Source organism: Staurois parvus, unplaced genomic scaffold (genome assembly GCF_062004578.1).
Source record: "Staurois parvus isolate SC_StPar_1 unplaced genomic scaffold, SC_StPar_1.0 ptg000025l, whole genome shotgun sequence".
Classification (NCBI taxonomy): Eukaryota; Metazoa; Chordata; class Amphibia; order Anura; family Ranidae; genus Staurois; species Staurois parvus.
In genome coordinates this window covers 10,957,091-10,981,541 of record NW_028317821.1, presented here as the reverse complement: position 1 = coordinate 10,981,541, position 24,451 = coordinate 10,957,091, and the positions used below count along the sequence as shown (strand labels likewise).

The window sequence follows — 24,451 nt, the reverse complement described above, 5'->3', positions numbered from 1 at the left end:
GTGAGTGTGTGTAAATGACTCTATATGCACCTAAACCTGCTTTAAAAGCAGCAACATCTAAATGCAGGAAAAGCTAAAAAAACCACATAAAAACACAGGAGTGCCACTTTGCTTAGACAAAAGCTTGAAAAGTAAAAAAAAAAAAAAAATAATAATAATAATAGCCAAATACTTATTAGGACTGCCCTCCCCTGTGCGCCACCTGCACAATTAAATTACAGGCTTACATCTAAAAATTGGATTTTTCCAGAAGCCTTTTTCTTCTTTGGGTGAAGTTATTTTGGAGACTCTCTACTTGTACATTGTACTCCAGCAAGGTCACTCCCTGGAGCCATTTTCCTATATATAAAAAACAAATTTGAACAGAAAACCTTTCAAAGCTCACCAATATCAAGCTCCCACAGGTCGCCAAGACGACATCCAGACATTCCTCCAAAGATATAAAGCTTAGGTTTCCGATTATCCTTTCTGCTGTATATGACAGCTGAGTGGGACTCTCGTGGACATGGAGAAGTTCCTTTGGTCTGTGTAATATTCCAACCAAACACTCCACTTCCTGAACGTAGCTCAAGTTCATAAAAATCATTTAGGTACCTAATGTGTAATAAATGTATACATAATTAGTGGTGCACCGAAATGAAAATTCTAGTGCCGAAACCAAAAATTCAAAATGCACTTGGCCAAAAACCGAAACCGATATGCACAGTTTTTACAAATGAACATATTTTTTTGGAAAAAAAAAACACGGATTACAATAAACGAAACAAAAAAAACAAAATATATACCCCAATTGTTTTGTAAAATATGAAAGAGGATGTTATAGCAAGTAAATAGATACCCAACATGTCACGCTTTAAAACTGCGCCCGCTTGTGGAATGGCGTGAAACTGCGGTACTTAAAAATCTCCATGGGTGAGGCTTTAAAAATTTCAACAGATTAGCAATGTAAAGTTACAGAGGAGGTCTAGTGTTAGAATTATTGCTCTTACTCCGATGTACATGGCAATACCTCACGTGTGGTTTGAACACCATTTACATATGTGGGCATGGCCTACGTATGCGTTCACCACTATGTGCAAGCACGGGGGGACAGGGGCACTTTAAAAATTTTTTTAAAAGGGACAGTGCAAAAAAAAAAAAATTAAAACATAATAAAAAAAAAGTTTAAATCACTTTTATTCTCATCACAAGAAATGCATGCATCCCTTGTGATAAAAATAATTGTGGGGTCTTGTTGACCCCATACCTCTTTAAGGAGGTCAATAAGACCCTACATCTCTCCTCTACAATGTAAAGCATTGGATCAAAAAGAGCACTGATCTACTGCTTTAAAAAAAAAAAAAAAATGGCCGGAATGAAAAGTGACATCGCTCCGGTCCTCCAAGGGCATAGAGATGAGTTGCGGCTATCTTTCCTTCACTCATCTCTATGCCCTGCGCCGGGATCGATGGTTTCTCAGGTAAGGCTGAGAACTACCGAGCGGCAGCGAGGGGCGGGGTTTTTTTTGGCACCTTTATCAGTGCTTTTTTTTTTTCATTTTGGCCAACGGCCAAAAGGGGTGTTTTAGGCCGAAACCTTTCGGCCACCAAAATGTTGGTGCATCCCTAATAATTATGAAAATAAATTGGTAGACTCACACAGTTATGAATTTAATTTAAAGACTTGGTGGTTTTCTTCCCCAATCATTTACACATCTCACTTGCTGCCTGACCAATCTCTAAGTCAGTATATATCCATATGCAATGCAGCACTATATACTCACCGGCCACTTTATTAGGTACACCTTGCTAGTACCGGGCTGGACCCCCTTTTGCCTTCAGAAACATCTTAATTCTTTATGGCATAGATTCAGTGTTGGAAACATTCCTCAGAGATTTTGGTCCATATTGACATGATAGCATCACGCAGTTGTTGCAGATTTGTCGGCTGCACATCCATGGACCGTTGATAAAAGGCAGGATGGATCCATGCTTTCATTTTGTTTACGCCAAATTTTGACCCCACCATCTGAACGTTGCAGCTAAAATCAAGACTCATCAGACCAGGCAACGTTTTTCCAATCTTCTATTGTCTAATGTTGGTGAGTCTGTGCAAATTATAGCCTCCGTTTCCTGTTCTTAGTTGACAGGAGTGGCATCTGGCATGGTCTTCTGCTGCTGTAGCCCATCTACTTCAAGGTTCGATTACACTGTTCAACAAATTTTTATTTTTTGCCAGTTTTGGAAACAAAAGGATCCATTTCTTAATGAATTTCACATTCTGAGTTCAAATATAACAATGAAATTTGTCAATTGGCTCTAGTTTTTCTGTAAACGGAAAGTTTTCTACTATAGGCGTAATGACTACATAATGCACAATAATTATATAGATAGATGTCTTTCCACAAATATAAAGCAAGTGATATTGACTACATAACAAAGCCTAAATGGCATAATATATTGCATAGGATTACCAAGAAAAATTATAGCCATAAGCTAAGTTGAATCATTTTAATACTTAGGATTCTCACTAGTTTTGTCTTCAGTTTGTGTCGGTTTTGCTTCTCTTGGCTTTTCTCTTGTATTCGAGGAAAGGGCTATCTCTTACAACTGCACGTGACTACACGCTTCAGGTTCTTCCTCACTTGACTCAACCACGAAGGATTCTGGTGCTTTAGGAATTGGTAGCCCCTCTCCATGAGGAACTGGACGTATTGCCGATGGAATATTTGGATAGTGCACAGATAACTTTTTCTTCTTATTTAGCCCTTTTACAATTGGAGGCACCATACAAAAGTAACAATTACTAACATGATCTGTTGGCTCTCTCCAAATCATTGGCACAGCGAAAGGCATAGATGCCTTTTTTCCATTCAACCATTGCTCCAGTGCCGTCCCACAAGAATTGCAGCATATATGTGGTGCCCAGCTCTTGTCCTGGTCTCCTATCTTGCAGCCAAAATACAAGTTGTAGGCTTTCTTAATCATTCCTGTTATCCTCCTTTTTTGTGAGATAAAAGTTATTTCACCGCAGATATAGCAGAAATTATCTGCTTTATTCACACAAGTTCGAGGCATTACTGAGTAGCCTATTGTCATGGAAATTTTGTATTGTTGGTCGAACTTTAAATGTGTCATGTATTCGTGTTATTCATATGTCTCTCGTGTGGCTTAATTAAAGCTCTGAAGGCTGCAATTGGGCCATGCGCATGTACAATGTATGTATTACAGTACTCGGCTTGGTAGTGGATGAGATGGCAGATCTGCGCTTATAGACCGGCGTGTATACCACCACGGCATTCCATGCGAATGCTGCTGTCAGTAGACCGTGGGCCTGTATCCACATATCAGCAGCATGGTACCACGTGGGCTTCATAACGCAATGCGCAAGCAGTGTGAACTCCACGTGTAGGCTTATGCATATCTTACAACCCATTACCAACTTGAAACTGTATCTTGGATGGATGTGTTTTAATAAAGATCGTATCGGGCCCATCCAGGTACAGACTGATATTTTTAGGGAGTGCTTGTGCAGAGAATTTTACATACCAATAGAAGCTAGTAGGACAGGAAATATGACCTCAGATGGCTCATAGGGGGGAAGGGGAGGAAGTCTGCTGACCTCAGAAGGTTCATGGGGGAGGACCAGTGATAGATAATAGCAAAGGCTATGCTCCAATTGGAATGTATATCCTCTGTATAGGCAATCCCCATTGTATTGTTCGGTGGGAGGGATTGACTTTATTCATGTGGGGGGCATGTGTGTATTCTTAATAAAAACAGAGAGCTGAGCCTAAAGCCGGCCCTTATGTGGATTGCAACCAGCCTTAGAGTGTCGTGTGATCATTCTAGGGTAACGGAGCTCCATCACCCACAAATTCAACAGAACCAAAGTATTTGGATGGGCAGGAATCGTGTAGTTTGGCTGCAGTCGTGGTAAGCGAGATTCGCACAGCTTTATGGGGGATTTCTGCACATCCAACTGCGAGTACTCACGGTAAGGAGAAATTCGTTAAAGCGAATTTCCAAGACAGTTTGGCGAGCCTGGTGGATACTAACGCGTATTCTTGCGTAGCTAACCTAGAACGAGGGGGGAATGGCCATCATGAACTAGCAAAAAGTATGCCGGCACATTTCAGGTCTCTCTGCCATTAAGAGGATCGCTTTTTGCGTGTTCGTGTGGCTGATTTCGCTCTCTGTTAGCTAACAAGAAATACCGCTTGGTAAGGACCTCATTTTTTGTCCTAAACTCTTGATTTGTGGGTGAAAAGACGAGGGTTTGTCTCTGCTGAGAGCAGCAGGGGGGGTGGGTTTGGTTGGCTGGATTTGGTCAAGTTTAAAAATCTTCCAACCAAAAATTAAACGGGTATATGTTTTAGTGGGTAAAAGTTGTTGCATAGTGTTAGGTAAGTATTTGTGGGCTGTAGGTACTGTGGTGATTGCTTTACCCCCCTCCACGTGAGGTAATTATTACAGTGCTGAAAGGCTTAGGTTAATTGTTAACTGTTGTAAGATCTCTGTGTGTATGTGATCTGTACAATGTTTTGTGGTACTACTGCTCCCAGCAAGCATGCAGCAGGGGGTCCTTTCTGTTACATGTGCATGTTAGTGTGATATGTTGGTGTTTTATGTCCGTTCTGTGATTGTGCCCAAATTGTGTTGTATGTGTGCTTCATATTGTTGTGTAATTGTCCAGTGTATGTTCTGTCTAAAAGTCTGTTTTATGTAAGAGGCAATTTTGAGGCTAGAGTCTGCCGTGTGCTCCTCTGTGGGGGGTCATTCTAGTATCTGCCATGTGCTCCTCTGTGGGGGGTCATTCTAGTATCTGCCATGTGCTCCTCTGTGGGGGGTCATTTTCTTGACTAAACCACATGGACTCCTTTTGTTTGGTGGCCATTTTGTTGGCTACCAAATGTGCAGTAATCTCTATGCAATGTGCATGAAGTTTCCTATATGCATTTGACCCATATTGTGTTTTTTAATCCAAATTTTTTACAGTTTCATTTGTTTGCTTTTAGCTTTAAATTTGCGTATTGCCAGCCAATTTAAAGTGTATTAAGCGAGTTTTCCCTTCACGTGTTCCACATTTAATGAGCGCGGTGAAGTCTGGGTTTTTGCACATAGATTTCTTGTATAGTGATTATGTTTTTCTTGTGTTTTTCCTGTTAAAAGTAGTTCCTTATTGTAAAGCGGGTTTGTTTTAAGCTGCTGTGTCGCGTGTTTCACGTCCAGCAGACTTTTTGTGTAAACGGTTCAAGGTGGTTGCAGTAAAGATTGCGTGTATAACGTGGATCGTTTAGCGGTGCTGATAGGAGTGATTTTTGCGTCAGCAACAAGGTTACTTTTGGCGCAGTTTTTCGGTTTACCTGTGTAATTGTTTTACTGTGAAACGTCCCGTGTTTTTCATAAGGATCCACTTTGTCCTTTTTAACAGTTTTTCAGGTTGAAAAAGGGTTTTTCTGTGTGTATTAGGAAAGTTTTTTTCTTTACACAAATTTCCTAAAGGTCAGTTAGCAGGTTTCTGCCCAACCAGTGACCCCTAAGTAACATCCAAGAACCCCTCTTTTTGTTTTGACTTGTGTTAGCTACTGTGTGCAGGGAGAGAAAAGCCACTTTCATCATTGTGCGGTGTGGCCTGCCAAACACAGTGGGTGATGAGAACCACATAAATTACGCTGTGCGAGTGGGCGGTCCAGGGAAGTCCTGGTCACCACAAACACTTCGGGTGGTCAGGATCACACAAATTGCGCTGTGGGAGTGGGAGGTGTGCTCTCAGTCTGACCGCCACTTGATGCGCTTCGGGTGATCGATAAGTATCACATAAATTACGCTGTGCTGGGAAAGTGGTGGAATCAGGCCTCTCGGTAGGATCCCACCGAGTGCTCCAGGGGGTAAACAGGTACCCGGACGCGGGATATATACCAGTGACTAGTCACGATGGGCAGTAGTCAGTCCATGAAGAGAGAGGGGGAACCAGCCCTCTTCAGGGTAAGGACAGCTGCACAACTGATGAAGGTGAGTTTGGGGGGGAAGTCTACAGAACCCCTCAAAAGGTGGAATAAATGGTCGAAGGGTACCAGATGGGAAATTCCCCGGGAAGGTACATTTGACGCATGGAGGTGGGAAAAATTCATCTCTGAATTTGGACCACGGATGCAGGCGTCAGAACTAGAGATCGCACAGCTATGGCTTCACAGGTCAATCCGATTAGGGAAGCAGGGCATACATAAACTGGTGTCTGTCCGGAAGAACCAGGTGATGTATACCTGGCCTCCAGAGGGAATAAAACAGGAGGATCCAGTGTCAGAGGTGGAAGAAGCTCTTTCAGGGCTGACTCTACTAAGGCAGGCAGGATCAGGGTCTGCTGGGGTCCCCCAACAACCAACAGTGGCTGAGATAAGTATAACTGCACCTGTCTCTTCTGTTAGTGACATCACTCTTGACATACCTTCTGTGTCTTCTGTCTCTATGCCTCAGCCTCTGCCTCTACCTCTCCCTTCTCCCTGCTTCACCCCAGCTCCTTCTGTTTCCAACTATGAAGCCTACTCAACAACCGATTTGCAGACTATCTGTGAATCAAGGGGAATAGACACCCGGTTAAAAAACAGGGCGGATTGCATCAAAGCGCTACGAACCACTGATCAGACCCCTGCCCCCCAGCTATACCCTGATCTGAGGGACCTCAAACCTGAAGGTGCAGTAAGCGAGGTGGTTAATCTAAGCCCACCGATGATGCTGGGTCAGCCCTTGCACTCTTCCCGGACCGAGGCCTATCCAGTCAGGGTGCAGCAATTTGAAGGTCCTCCCAATGCACGGGGGGAACGGACTTTAGGGGAACGGGTAGTTTGGCATGTCCCCTTCACCCCGGCAGAGATCCGCACTATTCTGGCTGAGCTCCCGGACTATCGAGTCAATCCGAGAGGATTTGCTCGAATGTTTGGACAAAACCAGTTCAGCTATGGTATGAGCGGGTCAGATTGTGCACAGATCCTACGGGCAAAGGTGGGCATGGAAGTGGCCAGTACAGTGATTGCAGGGTGCTCTATAACCACGCATGAGGAGATGACTTCAGGGGGCAAAGAGTTCTGTACACAGCTAAAGGCAAAGCTTCCAGAAATGTATGGTGCTACCTCTACTACGGACATGATGAAGCTCACCCAGGGTCCTAATGAGGAAAGCGCCTGCTTCTGGCGCCGTCTCAAGCAGACGGCACTGGATGCAGATCTGGAAGTTGGACCTGATGCTCCAACTGAAGGGGTAAAGGTGACCGCGACGCACATTCTGTTGCGGGCCAAATTTTTGGAAGGCATCGATACTAAAATTCGGGAAAGGCTGGTTCTGGCCCGACCCGAATATAATGAGATGTCTATCCCTGCTATCCTTTCCACTCTTGCGGCAATAGAGAGGGAAATGGATAGAAGAAAACAAGACAAGGCCAAAGTTCTTATGTCCCAGACCCCACACGAAAAACCAAGGGATCTGGGTCACAGGAAGGATAGGCCCCCACCCAGGTGCTTCCAGTGCCACCAAACGGGGCACATGAGGAGGAGCTGTCCCCAATTACCTAAAGGTCGGTGGCAGTTCATTCCTGATGAGTCCTCCGCCCCTATGACCACCATGGTAAGTAACTCCTATGAATTCTCATAGGAAGTTGACAAATCGGTGTCGGCCCAGATCCATCTTTTTCTAGAGGAATTAAAATATCCCCTCCCTTGCCTCACTGACACCGGTGCAGCAAGAACGGTCCTGCGAAAACAGGACATCCAAGGCAAGGTACCCCTCTCAGGGGAAAACCCTCCTAACCCCTACTAACCTCACTATCAAACGATGCACTATTCTTAACCCAGCTTCTCTTCTTCCTGTGTCGGAAGATGAGAAGGGGGGGGAGGACAGCAATGACAGTGCTGAATTTTGCAACACGACTAACAATACTAACACCTCTTCTGCTAACATGTCTTCTTTGTCCACTACTAATCTCTCTTCCAAAGGACACGACTGCATTTCTTTGGTGGAACTGGAGTCAGCGGCGACACACCCCGTATCACCCCGAGAGTAGCGGTAAGGTTGAACGTCTTCCGATACCCAAAAACCTTGGCCTGAGTGTCTCCCCATTGCCCTCTATTCCATCCGGAATGCCCCTCGGCAACCACATGGGCTGTCACCCTACGAGGTGTTGTTTGGGGGACCTCCCAAAACAGGGTTGTACTTTCCTCAACAGTTGTTGTCTTTGCATTCACAGCTTACAGGTTATGTGCAATCTCTGCAACGGGAGCTGCAGAAGATACACCATCGGGTTCGCGAATCGCTCCCCGATCCAAATACAATAACAGGTGTTCTTTCTATTGAGCCAGGTGATTGGGTCGTCCTAAAGAAACATCAAAGAACCGGACTCGAGCCACGGTTCACCGGACCATACCAAGTCCAGCTGACGACACCTACCTCACTCAAGCTCGAGGGACGAGACAACTGGGTGCACGCAAGCCACTACAAGAAGCTTCTCAGCTACACCAGAGAATGAGGGGTGTCATTTTCCTTTTTCTTTTTGTTTGTATGTCTTACATGTGTGTGAACGGAGGAAAAGATGGCAGATACCCCAACCTTTTATTTAAAATGCACCTACGTTTAGCCAGAACCGCCAACAAAACCAACTGTTGGGTATGCTCTAAGCCCCCACCCAGTCATCACATGTCCGCAATGGCCGCTGTTCATGCCCTATATGACATCCGCGTCGGCATGAAAAAGCAAGGGACCCCTGGTCAGCCCCCACGTAGACATTTATCGGTAGAACTTAATGACACATTTTTAGCAGGTAACATCAGTTTCAGCACCAATATTAGCTCTAGCTCCTGTTGGGCCCTCACCAGTCCATTATGGGTAACTAGACAGCTAGGCAGCCCTCAGGTGTGCTTTAACATCAGCTTTGGCACAGGTAACAAGTTTGTTGGGATTACCACCTGCGAGGGAGGTATAACTGTCAATCTGACTAACCAGACTTCCTTTCTGAGTAACCACACTGACCGACCAGACCACGTGTGTTGGAAGGACGGATGTGATGTGCAGACTGAGGGAGCAATCCCCCAGTCTGTGCAACTGTTGCACAGTACCAGAGGCCGAACGAGGAACTCCTCCTGTTCTGCTCTGACAGGTCCATACTATTTTCTGTGTGGTTCGGCAGCCTATAGAACATTTCCCCAGAACGCGAAAGGTTCGTGTGCCCTCATAAAGCTAGTCCCCGCATCCTATGTAGTGATGGACCATGAAGAGTTGATGGTCCACAAGAAGGTAAGGATGGCAGGGAGAGTTCGCAGGGAACTGTTCTCTGAGGGCGACCAGGCATGGGCTTGGTTCCCCTCATGGACAGGATGGGGAATAGAACTTATGAAGCGCCTGAACAATTTTTCTGTCATCGTGGATAGTATGTTTAACGAGACCGTAGAGGCTGTCAGAGAAATTGCCCAAGAACAACGGCAGATGGGAATTTTAGTGCTTCAGGAGAAGATGGCCCTTGATTACCTTTTAGCCGCCAAAGGGGGGTTCTGTGAGTTCATCGGAGAGGATTGTTGTACTTGGATAGAAGACACCGATGACAAGGTCCAGGCCCATATGGACAAAGTTAGTGAACTACAGGGAAAAGCTAGAGCTATAGCTAGTGAGGGTTGGAATCCGTTCAAGGGTTTGGGAGGATTGGGAGATTTCCTGTTCTCCATCGGATCTTGGTTGAAGGAAGTGGGAGTGTATATCCTGATGCTTCTCTTTTTCATCTGCCTTTTATATGCCGCGGTGAGATGTTCCTGTTGCCTCATCGACCGTGTAAACCAAGCTCGGGCAGACGACCACATCTCCATGCCCGCTCCTGGGATCCCACTCCAACCACTGATCGGAGGAAGACCTCACCAACCATCCACCTTCTCTACAGATTACGTCCTGGCTTCCCTCTAATTTATCTCTCTGAAGACCACATTCTCCAAGACCTTCAAGCAAGCTTCAAGCCTCATCATGGTTTGTGTCTGCGATTTGGAAAACTGTCTGGGTCGAGACCAGCCTTGTGTGGCCCCGTCTGCAGGGGCAATTTGAGAATCTGTTGCTGGATCTCCCCAGACCACCGTGGGATCACAAGCTTTATTCATACCACAAGTCTGTTTGTGGTTTTTGCAAGAGCCTTCCTGTAGTGAAGGTTCCAACGCTCTTGAGGATCATCGCTTCAATCAAGCCTGTTTGCGTCGAGTCTGCGTCGGGTCTTGTTGTTTCAGGTACCCCATGGAGCTTTATTCTCAGGGACAACTACAGGAACTCTTTGAAGTTTGAGACTACACCCATCAAGCTGAAGAAGATCAAGAAGGGACACGAGGAGAATATGATAAAACAGGAGGGAATGTCATGGAAATTTTGTATTGTTGGTCGAACTTTAAATGTGTCATGTATTCGTGTTATTCATATGTCTCTCGTGTGGCTTAATTAAAGCTCTGAAGGCTGCAATTGGGCCATGCGCATGTACAATGTATGTATTACAGTACTCGGCTTGGTAGTGGATGAGATGGCAGATCTGCGCTTATAGACCGGCGTGTATACCACCACGGCATTCCATGCGAATGCTGCTGTCAGTAGACCGTGGGCCTGTATCCACATATCAGCAGCATGGTACCACGTGGGCTTCATAACGCAATGCGCAAGCGGTGTGAACTCCACGTGTAGGCTTATGCATATCTTACAACCCATTACCAACTTGAAACTGTATCTTGGATGGATGTGTTTTAATAAAGATCGTATCGGGCCCATCCAGGTACAGACTGATATTTTTAGGGAGTGCTTGTGCAGAGAATTTTACATACCAATAGAAGCTAGTAGGACAGGAAATATGACCTCAGATGGCTCATAGGGGGGAAGGGGAGGAAGTCTGCTGACCTCAGAAGGTTCATGGGGGAGGACCAGTGATAGATAATAGCAAAGGCTATGCTCCAATTGGAATGTATATCCTCTGTATAGGCAATCCCCATTGTATTGTTCGGTGGGAGGGATTGACTTTATTCATGTGGGGGGCATGTGTGTATTCTTAATAAAAACAGAGAGCTGAGCCTAAAGCCGGCCTTTATGTGGATTGCAACCAGCCTTAGAGTGTCGTGTGATCATTCTAGGGTAACGGAGCTCCATCACCCACAAATTCAACAGAACCAAAGTATTTGGATGGGCAGGAATCGTGTAGTTTGGCTGCAGTCGTGGTAAGCGAGATTCGCACAGCTTTATGGGGGATTTCTGCACATCCAACTGCGAGTACTCACGGTAAGGAGAAATTCGTTAAAGCGAATTTCCAAGACACTATATAAGCATAAAACGAAATGTAAAGACGAACTACAATCAGCTACAGATACTGCAGCTTTTATGCAGTGAAGTGATGCAATTAAAGGCCAATATTGCATCATCTCAGTATACATGCAATTTTCTATTGTCACCAGTATCAATTGCGCAATATGCAGCTGAAGTTGCATCATAATTTTGAATGGCTTACGTCATTAGATGGGTGAATATATCATGGAAACTAGAGCCAATCAACATTTTTTAGGGTCATTTTCGTTTTCAGCACCCCAAAATTATGTAAGATTAGCTAATTTTATGCCCAAAACTTTTTACCTGTTGAACAGTGTTAGTTGTGCGTTCAGAGATGGTATTCTGCCTACCTTGGTTGTAACGAGTTGTTATTTGAGTTATTGCTGCCTTTCTATCATCTTGAACTAGTCTGCCCAGTCTCCTCTGACATTGACAAGGCATTATTGTCCACACAACTGCTGCTCACTGGATATTTTCTCTTTTTTGAACCATTCCCTGTAAACCCTAGAGATGGTTGTGTGTGAAAATTCCAGTAGACCAGCAGTTTTTTAAATACTCAAACCAGCCTGTCTGGCAGCAACAACCATGCCACATTCAAAGTCACTTATATCCTCTTTCTTCCCCATTCTGAAGCTCAGTTTGAACTTCAACAAGTTGTCTTCACCACATTAAGATGCCTAAATGCATTGAGTTGCTGTCATGTGATTGGCTGATTAGCAAATTGTGTTACCATGCAATTGAACAGGTATACCTAATAAAGTGGCCAGTAAATGTATATTAGAAGTTTCAGGAAAGAACACCAGCTATCATGAATAATACATGATGTTTTATCTTTGGCAAATGAAAAAATGACTTGCTTAAACGAATCCTTCTAAACTTATATGAAAGCAGCAGGCACCGGTACTAGGGTTCTGACAGATGGCTATTTTGCAGTGAAAGGACCACACAGTTGACATGTTACCATAGTTACTAAGGATTCTAATCTTACACCTCCTCAAAGACAGGTTGTGATACAGTTAAAAAATGGGCCCAATATAGTCATTAAACCATTGGATAAGGGTGGAGACATTATTATAAATGTCAATAATAAAGACTGGTAAGACTCATCTCAGCTAATGTGATATCCCCTATTCAATTGTGAATTTAAAGAGATTATTAATACAGCCTGTCTCAACGCCTTTATAGATAAGGAGATATAGGATTATTTAAATGTACAATTTCCTTGTGAGGCGATGTTTTATTCTCTGCCTAAATTCCACAAAAGCATGACTGTGCCTCCTGGAAGGCCTATTATTTCAGGAATAGGATCCACCACTGAAAATGGCAGCAGGCTGGTGGACTTTTTTCGAATGCCTCACATTACAAGCCTCCCTTCTTACATTAGAGACACTCTAATTTCTCACAAGCAGGGAGTCTGGATTATGCAATCCTTCCTGATGGAACAGGATCAAACATATTGGGAGTTTAATAAATTTGCACTTAAACGGCTGTACCTTATTCTTACACATAATTGCTTTACTTTTATGGGTTCCCAGTACCTCCAGGTACAGGGCGTGGCCATGGGCACATGTGCCCCGACTTATGCCAATCTGTACCTGGGAGGGGGAAGTGGGAACAGGACATCTCTGATGATGACGCAAGTACATACCTACATATTTTTTAGCCATGTGGACTGGTATAATCGCTAGATTGAATGAATTGATGACCAGAGATGTGAGATTTATTGTATTGGAAGCAATTAAAAAAGATCCTTAGGGCGGTAACTGGGATAGGAGGATTCAATGTAAAGAGAACCTTTCGATTGAATGTCTAAATTAGGGTTGCACAGATACAAGTGCAGATGCCGATACTAAGCATCTGCATGAGTATCTATACTCGTGCACATGCTCCAATAACTAGTATCGATACCTTTAGGCTAGGTTCTTTCAGCTGTCAGCAAGATTCCCCACTGACAGCTGAAACATAACTGATGACAGATCTGTGTACCGGCCCCATTTCCAGTACCATGTGATCTGCTGTGACCAATCACAGCAGGTCACATGACAGTTGTATACAATGGATGGCTTCCTTTCATGCCATCCATTGTATACAAGTGTGTCTAGCTGTGAATGGTCAGGGTGATCACATGCACAAGCTGGGCATTTCACAGCCCATCTGTGTCATGTGATTAGCCGTGGCCAATCACAGCTAATCACAAAAAAAAAAACCCTGAATGAATGGATTTCATTCAGTTAAATGCTTGCTTATAGCAAAGAAATTCTCTGCTATAAGCAATCAAATTGTGTAAAAAAAAAATACTGATCACTTCCCCAAAGTAGTACAATGTTACTATGGTAACATTATACTACTCTGGTCATAGTGTAATATGAAAAAAAATAAATAAATATCTTAAAAAAACAAAATAAAAAGGAAATTTAAAAATAAATAAATAATATTTTTTTTTTAATACTGTCACTAGTCAGTGTCCCCGATCACTGCCACACCAGTTATATGCTGATGCTGTACTGCACTGGTATGACAGTTTGTGTAAAAAAAAAAAAAAAAAAAAAAAAAAAATTGTGAAAATAATTTTTTTAATTTCTTCATTTTCCAAAAAATGATGACAAAAAATATATATTTTTCTTGTCATCATTTTTCGGAAAATGAAGAAATTGAAAAAAATTATTTTCACAATTTTTTTTTTTTTTTATAACTTAAAAAAACTCGCCATGCCTCTTATGAAATATGTCGGACTGTCTACTTTGCAAAAAGAGGTGATTTGGTGAATATCTGTACTGTTCTGACATTTTTGGGCTTCAAGAAATTAGGTTGGCTGTCAGTACTTCAGGATTGATCAATTTTCAGATATATCCTATAGTTTGTGAACTCTAAAACTTTCCTACAGACTAAATAATAAATACTGATTTGGGTTATTTTCACCAAAGAAATGTTACATCTTGGCCAAAATTTATGAAGAACAATTATTTTTTTGCAAACTTTTATAACAGAAACGGGGGGGGGGGGGGGGTTAAAAATGTTCAGTAATTTTTTGTTAATTTAGCACAAAGAAACCCCAGTGGTGATTAAATACCACCAAAAGAAAGCTCTAGTTGTGTGAACAAAATGATCAAATTTTAGTTTGGGTACAGTGTTGCATGACCGCGCAATTGTAATTCAAACTGAGTGCTGAAACCTGAAAATTGGCCTGGGCAGGAAGAAGGTAAAAGTAACCAGTATTGAAGTGGTTAATATGACTCATTCACCTGTCAGCTGGGTTCCCCTGCTGACAGATAAAGTGTAAACAAGTCCTGGCAACTGGAGCTGTCAAAAAAGAAAAGCAGCCTGACAATGTTTATCAACAACATTGCTCAGGCTAAAACAGAAAGATAAACAGAAACATTGTGTCTTTTCCTATTTTTCAGTTTATGCATCTACAGATCAAAGAGATTAACTTCATCTGCAGATGAAGTCAGTTAAAAGCAACCTGTCAAGTTAAAAAAAAAAAAAAATTGTATTTGTTATTTTAACTGCTTCCCGCCCGTGGGGCCAGGCAGCAGCTATAGACAAAGCGAGGTAGGGGTGTCGCTCTGGCTGTACTAACACAGGGGGGCTCCCCACCCGCAACTGCTGTGACACAACAGCAAGAAGATGCAGGGAACCGGAAGTTTATCCTGATATTTTGTAAACTCAGTTTTTCTCGATTCATGCGTTATTAAATGGTTTTACACTATTGGAGGCTCTTCTCTCTTCCTATATGCGGAGGCTGAGTGGTGATCGTTTAAATCGCTTCCCGTTCACCCTATAGCAGATATAATGCTACAGGGCGGCACAGGTGTGCAAAATCACATATATATTCACACACGTGATTTTGTATTCCCGGGTAGGGGGCACGCGCGTGCCCTACCGGGCCACCATTCTCTGCCGTGGCTGATTATTCGCCGGTGCCCGGTGGTTGCCGAGGATCTCTGGGGGGAGAACTGTTAATAAACAAAACAGTTCTCTCTGTCAGCCTGTGCACACTGCTTTTAATGGCTGTGCACAGCACAGCCAGACAAAGCAGTGTGCATACAGTGAAGCACACTAACACCGCCCCCCAGTAAAACACACAGTTAACCCTTTGATTGCCCCAGATGTTAACACCTTCCTACCCAGTGCCATTAGTACAGTGTCAGCGCTTTTTTATTAGCACTGATCACTGTATTGGTGTCACTGGGGATGTCAGTGAAACCAAGTCAGTTCCCCCCAGTGTCAGAAGTCCCACTATAAGTCGCTAATCACCGCCATTACTAGTAAAACATTTAAAAATCCCAGTACATATACCGCCATTTGCAAATACTAACTTTCATGTAAATCAATTAGTTTACACATATTGGGATTTTTTTTAGCAAAGACATGTAGCAGAATACATTTTGGCCTAAATTTAATGACGAAAGTTGATTTTTTACATTTTTTTACTGGATGTTTAATAGCAAAAAGTAAAAAATATAGTTTTTTCTCAAAATTGTCGTTTTTTTGTTTTTTTTATAGCGCAAAAAAAACAAAAAACAAACAAAAACGCACAAGCGATCAAATACCACCGAAAGAAAGCGCAATTCATGGGAAAAAAAGGATGCAAGTTTCATTCGGGTGCAGCGTTATATTACATGTATATTACTCTATGTACTTTTTTCTTATACACTGCTGAAAAAAAAATTAAAGGAACACTTTCAAAACACATCAGATCTCAATGGGGAAAAATATCATGCTGGATATCTATACTGATATGGACTGGGTAATGTGTTAGGAACGTAAGGATGTCCCATCGTTTGATGGAAATGAAAAATTATCAACCTACAGAGGACTGAATTCAAGGATATCCCGAAAATCCAAGTGAAAAAATTATGCAGCAGGCTAGTCCGTTTTGCTGAAATTTCATTGCAGCAAATCAAAATGGTACTCAGTAGTTTGTATGTCCCCACGTGCTTGTATGCATGCCTGATAGCATTGAGGCATGCTCCTAATGAGACGACAGATGGTGTCCTGGGGTATTTCCTCCCAGATCTGGACCAGGGCATCACTAAGCTCCTGGACAGTCTGAGGTGCAACCTGGCGGTGTCGGATGTACCGAAACATGATATCCCAGAGGTGTTCTATTGGATTTAGGTCAGGCGAGCGTGGGAGCCATTTAATGGTATCAATTCCTTCATCCTCCAGGAATCGCCTGCATACTCTCACCACATAAGGCTGGGCACTGTCGTGCACCAGGAGGACTCCAGGACCCACTGCACCAGTGTAGGGTCTGACAATAGGTCAAAGGATTTCATCCCAATACCTAATGGCAGTCAGAGTGCTATTGTCTAGCTTGTAGAGGTCTGTGCTTCCCTCCATGGATATGCTTCCCCATATCATCACTGACCCACCACCAAAACGGTCATGCTAAACTATGTCACAGGTATGTTCTCCATGGCTTCTCCGGACCCTTTCACGTCTGTCACATGTCCGCAGGGTGAACCTGCTCTCATCTGTGAAATGCACAGGGTGCCAGTGGCGGACCTGCCAATGCTGGTGTTCAATGGTAAATACCAATCGAGCTCTATGGTGCCGTGCAGTGAGCACAGGGCCCACTAGAGGACGTCAGGCCCTCAGACCACCCTCATGAAGTCTGTTTCTGATTGTTTGGTCAGAGACATTCACACCAGTGGTCTGCTGGAGGTAATTTTGTAGGACTTTGGCAGTGCTCATCTTGTTCCTCCTTGCATAAAGGAGCAGATACCGATCCTGCTGATGGGTTAAGGACCTTCTACAACCCTGCCCTGCTCTCCTAGATTACCTGCCTGCCTCCTGGAATCTCCTCCATGCTCTTGAGACTGTGCTGGGAGACACAGCAAACCTTCTGGCACTGGCACGTATTGATGTGCCATTCTGGAGGAGTTGGACTGCCTGTTCAACCTCTGTAGGGTCCAGGTATCGCCTCATGCTACCAGTAGTGACACTGACCCTAGCCAAATGCAAAACTAGTAAAAACAGTCAGAAAAGATTAGTAGGTAGAAAAACGTCAGTGGCCTCCACTGTAAAACTATTCCTGTTTTAAAGGTCATCTCATTGTTGCCCATCTAGTGCACATGTTGTTAATTTCATTAACACCAAAGCAGCTGAAACTGATTAACAACCCCCTCTTCTACTTAACTGACCAGGTAAATATCCCAGGAGTTTAAATTACTTGATGCTGTACTCTGATTAAAAAGCGTTCCTTGAATTATTTTGAGCAGTGTATAAAATGCATTTACAAGTTCCTGAAGAAGCGATTTCAGTCACGAAAGAGCAAAGAGCAAATCTGTGGAAGGTGGAAACCCCACAATTGGAGGACTTGGATAATCATTTTGGATTATTCACAATATCTACACAATATTTGGGTGCCTCTACTGTTTTTTTGGGGGGAAATGCCATATTGCACAAATTGAGTACTTAATTTTTTAAACCATGACCTAAATGATTTTATGATTATAAACAACACTGCTTTACCATAATAATTGGTGTGGTGTACGTACCTATAAAGTCCACAATATATCACTGAAAAATTCTCTGCTCTGATTTGTAGGATGTGGCACTTATTACTTTGACAGGTACCCACTCCCACCTCCACTGCAGTCAGAAGTTGTCCTCCCCACCCTCCCTCCCGTAGTCTTCTGGGACACGTGACAGGTCCTAGAACACTACGGGACCATTCAGAAAGTGCTGAGCTACTCGCACAGGTGCAGTAAGCACCCGGCTGTGAAGCTGCAAGCTGTCACAGCCAGGTGCCCATCCTGAAGATGCAGGTGCCAGGGTGAAAGGATGGCCAGTGAAACCAGCTGCGGAGAGGACACCATGGGATAAAGTGACAGGTAAGTGTCTGTTTTTTAAAAGTCAGCAGCTACAGTTTTTGTAGCTGCTGAATTTTATTTTTTTATATTGTGACTGGAGTTTCACTTTAAGCCAGACTTTTTCAATACAGCAAAGTGAGGCACAATCCACAATACGAAGGGAAAATAAACCTCAGTGAGCACAGCAACCTAAAAGTAGTACTGCAAAGACAAAACAGTTACTGTATATCTTCAGCAGTAGTCAGAGGTAAAAGGTGTGCATTACTAACCTAAGAATATGGCCCAAGTTATACAATGAAATAATAAATCCTCATTCAAGGATAAAACCCCATTCTGTCTGCAATTGTACTGATCAGAAAACAGATTTACCTGGGAATATTGTTATTGGTGTCTTCACTCTCGTTTGCCAGGCCACCAAACAAATAACATTTATTACCATGGAGAGAAAAGCTGTGCCCCAGTCGAGGACAAGGCAGGGATCCATTAGATGCAGTTTGAGGCTTTAATTTCCTCCACAGCCAGCGACTTGCCTGAAAAGTAAACCGACATTCTATTTATTCTAAGAAAAAACAAACCACATGAACATTTAACACAGCGGTTCTCAACACAGGGGTCGCCTAAGACCATCGGAAAACACATATTTCCGATGGTCTTAGGAACCGAGACACCGCTCCTGTCTCAGGCGATCTGTGGGTGGGATGATATGCTGCCCCTGTAACCTGGCCACACCTCCGGGATCACTCAACAGCTCCGCCTCCTCGCCGCTGATTGGCCACAGGAACTGTAGCTCAGGAGAGGCACACAGGCGGCCAATCACCGGCGAGGAGGTGGAGCTTGGAGAGGAGGAGCCGAGCGGCAGCGCGCGGAGATCAAAGAAGATCGAGGGAGCTGCAGGAGCGAGTGAAGAGAGAGGCCAGAGAAGGAAGACAGCTGACAGGTAAGTGCAAATTTTGCTGCTGCAGCCAGGTATGCAGGCTGTAGATGGGAGAGGGAGAGAGCGAGCCCAGGCTGGAGCAGGAGTCAGCAAGGTAAGTATCATTGGTGTCAGTGGAAGGGATAGTGCCCCATCATTTGTGTCACTAATACCAACGATGGGGCACTATTCCTCCCCCCACTGACACCAACGATGGGGCCCTATTCCTCCCCCCACTGACACCAAGAATGGGGCACTATTCCTCCCCCCACCGACACCAACCATGGGACACTATTTCCCCCCCCCCCCACTGACACCAATGATGGGTCACTATTCCCCCCCCCACTGACACCAATGATGGGTCACTATTCCCCCCCCTGACCCCAATGATGGGGCACTATTCCCCCCTCCACCACACTGACACCAATGATGGGGCACTATTCCTCCCACTGATACCAATGATGGGGCACTATTCCTCCCACTGACACCAATGATGGGGCACTATTCCTCCCACTGACACCAATGATGGGGCACTATTCCTCCCACTGATACCAATGATGGGGCACTATTCCTCTCACTGACGCCAATGATTGGGCACTATTCCTCCCACTGACGCCAATGATTGGACACTATTCCTCCCACTGACGCTAATGATTGGACACTATTCCTCCCACTGATGCCAATGATTGTACACTATTCCTCCCACTGATGCCAATGATGGGGCACTATTCCTCCCACTGACACCAATGATGGGGCACTATTCCTCCAACTGACACCAATGATGGGGCACTATTCCTCCCACTGACACCAATGATGGGGCACTATTCCTCCCACTGACACCATGATGGGGCACTATTCCTCCCACTAATGCCAATGATGGGGCACTATTCCTCCCACTGATACCAACGATGGGACACTATTCCTCCCACTGACACCAACGATGGGACACTATTCCTCCCACTGACACCAACCATGGGACACTATTCCTCCCACTGACACCAACGATGGGGCCCTATTCCTCCCACCACTGACACCAAGAATGGGGCACTATTCCTCCCCCCACCGACACCAACCATGGGACACTATTTCCCCCCCCCCCCACTGACACCAATGATGGGTCACTATTCCCCCCCCCCACTGACACCAATGATGGGTCACTATTCCCCCCCCTGACCCCAATGATGGGGCACTATTCCCCCCTCCACCACACTGACACCAATGATGGGGCACTATGCCTCCCACTGACACCAATGATGGGGCACTATTCCTCCCACTGATACCAATGATGGGGCACTATTCCTCCCACTGACACCAATGATGGGGCACTATTCCTCCCACTGATACCAATGATGGGGCACTATTCCTCTCACTGACGCCAATGATTGGGCACTATTCCTCCCACTGACGCTAATGATTGGACACTATTCCTCCCACTGATGCCAATGATTGTACACTATTCCTCCCACTGACGCCAATGATGGGGCACTATTCCTCCCACTGACACCAATGATGGGGCACTATTCCTCCCACTGACACCAATGATGGGGCACTATTCCTCCCACTGACACCAATGATGGGGCACTATTCCTCCCACTGACACCAATGATGGGGCACTATTCCTCCCACTGACACCAATGATGGGGCACTATTCCTCCCACTGACACCAATCATGGGGCACTATTCCTCCCACTGACACCAATCATGGGGCACTATTCCTCCCACTGACACCAATCATGGGGCACTATTCCTCCCACTGACACCAATCATGGGGCACTATTCCTTTCACTGACACCAATGATGGGGCACTATTCCTCCCACTGACACCAACGATGGGGCACTATTCCTCCCACTGATACCAATGATGGGGCACTATTGCTCCCACTGACACCAATGATGGGGCACTATTCCTCCCACTGACACCAATGATGGGGCACTATTCCTCCCACTGATACCAATGATGGGGCACTATTCCTCCCACTGACACCAATGATGGGGCACTATTCCTCCCACTGACACCAATGATGAGGCACTATTCCTCCCACTGACACCAATGATGAGGCACTATTCCTCCCACTGACATCAATGATGGGGCACTATTCCTCCCACTGACACCAATGATGAGGCACTATTCCTCCCAATGACACCCACAATGGGGCACTATTCCTCCCACTGACACCCACAATGGGGCACTATTCCTCCCACTGACACCCACAATGGGGCACTATTCCTCCCACTGATACCAATGATGGGGCACTATTCCTCCCACTTATACCAATGATGGGGCACTATTCCTCCCACTGATACCAATGATGGGGCACTATTCCTCCCACTGACACCAATGATGGGACACTATTCCTCCCACTAATGCCAATGATGGGGCACTCTTCCTCCCACTGATACCAATGATGGGGCACTATTCCTCCCACTGACACCAATGATGGGACACTATTCCTCCCACTAATGCCAATGATGGGGCACTATTCCTCCCACTGATACCAACGATGGGACACTATTCCTCCCACTGACACCAACGATGGGACACTATTCCTCCCACTGACACCAACGATGGGACACTATTCCTCCCACTGACACCAACGATGGGACACTATTCCTCCCACTGACACCAACGATGGGGCACTATTCATCCCACTGATACCAATGATGGGACACTATTCCTCCCACTGACACCAACGATGGGACACTATTCCTCCCACTGACACCAACGATGGGACACTATTCCTCCCACTGACACCAACGATGGGGCACTATTCATCCCACTGATACCAATGATGGGACACTATTCCTCCCACTGACACCAACGATGGGGCACTATTCATCCCATTGATACCAACGATGGGACACTATTCATCCCACTGACATCAGTGATGGGGCGCTAGTCCTCCCACTGCAAAATTACAGTTATGAAGTAGCAACGAAAATAATTTTATGGTTGGGGGTCACCACAACATGAGGAACTGTATTAAGGGGTCGCGGCATTAGAAAGGTTGAGAACCACTGATTTAACACGTGTGCTTTCCTTTTGTATGAAAAAAAATAAATGTGGCAATTTTTAAAAAATGAATATTAATGCTAATGAAAAGATTGAAGTTACTACGGTTGACCTTATATCATATCCCAAGCAGCATAAATGTGGTCAATTATATGTAACATGACAATGCCACAAATAAGTGCAAGTTCACCTATACAAAAAGCAGGTCTATAAACTTACAAATGCTCCATGATCTGACTGTAAATGCCTAGATTCTGTGAACGTTCCTTAAAGTTTTAGTTCACCTTTATTCTAAAGCAGGGCTTAAAATTTCAAGTCTAGACCTACTAGCCAGGCAAAAATCTTACTCTCCACCAGTTGCCCCACCAAACCTTGCCCAGGTCCGCGTCCGCCTCCACCCCCGTCCCCCAATCCCGCCCCCAACCATGCCCCCTTAAAGCTTATGAAATTACATATTTATTTAGATTAAAGAGTCCAAAATATAAAAAAACAACAATTATACCATAGCTTTATTATGTTAATTTAACAGAACAGCAATAGCTTAATAGAGTCTAGATGGCAAGTGGTTAACATAAAACAATGTAAACATAAAATGAAAATAAGTGTCCCCATCAGAGTCCTCCTTTACATCAGATGTTCCCATCAGAGTCCCCCTTTACATCAGGTGTCCCCATCTGGGTCCCCCTTTATATAAGGTGTTCCCATCAGAGTCCCCCTTTACATCAGGTGTCCCCATCAGAGTCCCCCTTTACATCAGGTGTCCCCATCAGAGTCCCCCTTTATATAAGGTGTTCCCATCAGAGCCCCCCTTTACATCAGGTATCCCCATAAGTGTAACCTCCCCCTCCCCCCTTGTACTCACAGATCTTCTCCTGAATGCAGCTTCTCCTTCTTTCCCTCCTTCGGTCATGTGATAAGTCACATGACAAGGGGAGAGCGGAAAGACACTCTGCCTTCACTCCTTAGTGCCGGATGTCTATTGCCCCCTGCAGGCAGGAGGGAGGAGAAAGCCTAGTCCTCCCTCCAGCTGCTCCCTGTGACAGGAGTGAAACTGCGATCACTCCGGTCACTGAGGAGCGGCACCAGCAGTGTGCCCCCCCTCAACACAATGCTCAGGGGAGGTTGGTGCTGCTGGTAGCACCCGTCCCCCACCCTCCAATGCGGTGCCTGGGACACATGCGCTCACATGTTATTTTCAGTAGCCAAATGCGAGCCAAAAGCTCTGTTATAAAGCACACTATGCTGTCTCATATGGGTATAGCAGCTCAGTGTGCTAAACCTACCTGCCAGCCAGGGTTCCCTTTCAGTTCAAAGAAATCATCACAGGCTGTGGGTGTTTTTAAAAAGGCATTTTTTAAATGTGGTTTTGGCCTACATTGTTTGAAACAGAATTCCGGGCAAACATTTTTTTGCCTGTGCAGTGGGGCTGTGCCCGCACTGCTTGGGTTAACTGCTTGTTTTGCTCTAGGGGAGAGAACAGCAGAGATATACTCACCTGACCCGCCAATCCTCCTTACACCAGTCCCTTCAGCTCCTGCCCCACTGCAGTCCAGCGTTCTTGTAAATGGACTGTTCCTGACGTCAGATTGCTCAATGCACGCTCCATAGACAGGAAAAGTCCACCGCTGAATTGTGGGGGAGCACAGTTTTCCAGAGGATTGGCAGGTCAGGTAAGTATGAGCTTTGGTCTCACCTCTAGAAAAAAAACAAGCAACTGGTCCATGAAGTGGAGGCACAGCCCCACTGCATGGTGAGAAAAAAAATGTTTGACCAGAGTTCTGATTTAAACTAAAAAGGGAGCCCTGGCTCTAAGGTAGGTTTATCACACTATGCTGCTGTACACCTATGGGACTGCATAATTTGTTTTTTCTATGGATCAATGTAAAAGTAGCCTAAAGGTGAACTAAATCTTTAAAAAAATGTTCATGTTCCAGTCATTTACAGTAAGATTGTGGAGCGTTTGTAAATTTATAGACCTTCCCCCTAATGCCTGATTGTTAATCTTGCATGAGGGAAACACTGATCAGCCAATATAGATTTCCCCAGCCAAATTTACCTCATCACAGGCCAGTATGCAGTACTTCCCTTCCCTCTACCCCATGTGAACGTTTGTACAACTACTCACAACAACTGCTTGACAGCCAGAATTTGAATGCACAACCAACCACCAGCCTGTACTGCCCTAACTTTATATCACTGTAAAGCAACACATGGCATTTTCAATGCAGTTCAAATTGACAGGTTGACTTAAATACAGCCATCCTCAGCTGTACACACTCGCTTTTCTTTCACCTTGCTGCCAGCCAACAGAAGGAGAAGAGTTAGACAGAGGAAGGCCTGTGGAAGCAACATGGAGCTTATGTGGGGCAAAGGACTTGCCCAGGTAAGAGCTCTAGGTCCCTGAGTG

The 24,451-nt window shown here is 44.9% G+C and overlaps 1 protein-coding gene across 3 annotated transcripts in view; it reads right to left on the bottom strand.

Moving 5' to 3' along the window:
* Positions 1–24,451, bottom strand: part of HCFC2 (host cell factor C2) — a 62,823-nt gene that overhangs the window by 28,389 nt on the left and 9,983 nt on the right. For all 3 annotated transcript variants that reach the window (XM_089651834.1, XM_089651833.1, XM_089651835.1), the window contains exons 3-4: positions 18,491–18,651; positions 386–594 (exon numbers count right to left, since the gene is read on the bottom strand). In XM_089651834.1, coding sequence (XP_089507960.1) covers positions 386–594; positions 18,491–18,651 — 370 coding nt within the window. The remainder of the gene's footprint in view (positions 1–385; positions 595–18,490; positions 18,652–24,451) is intronic.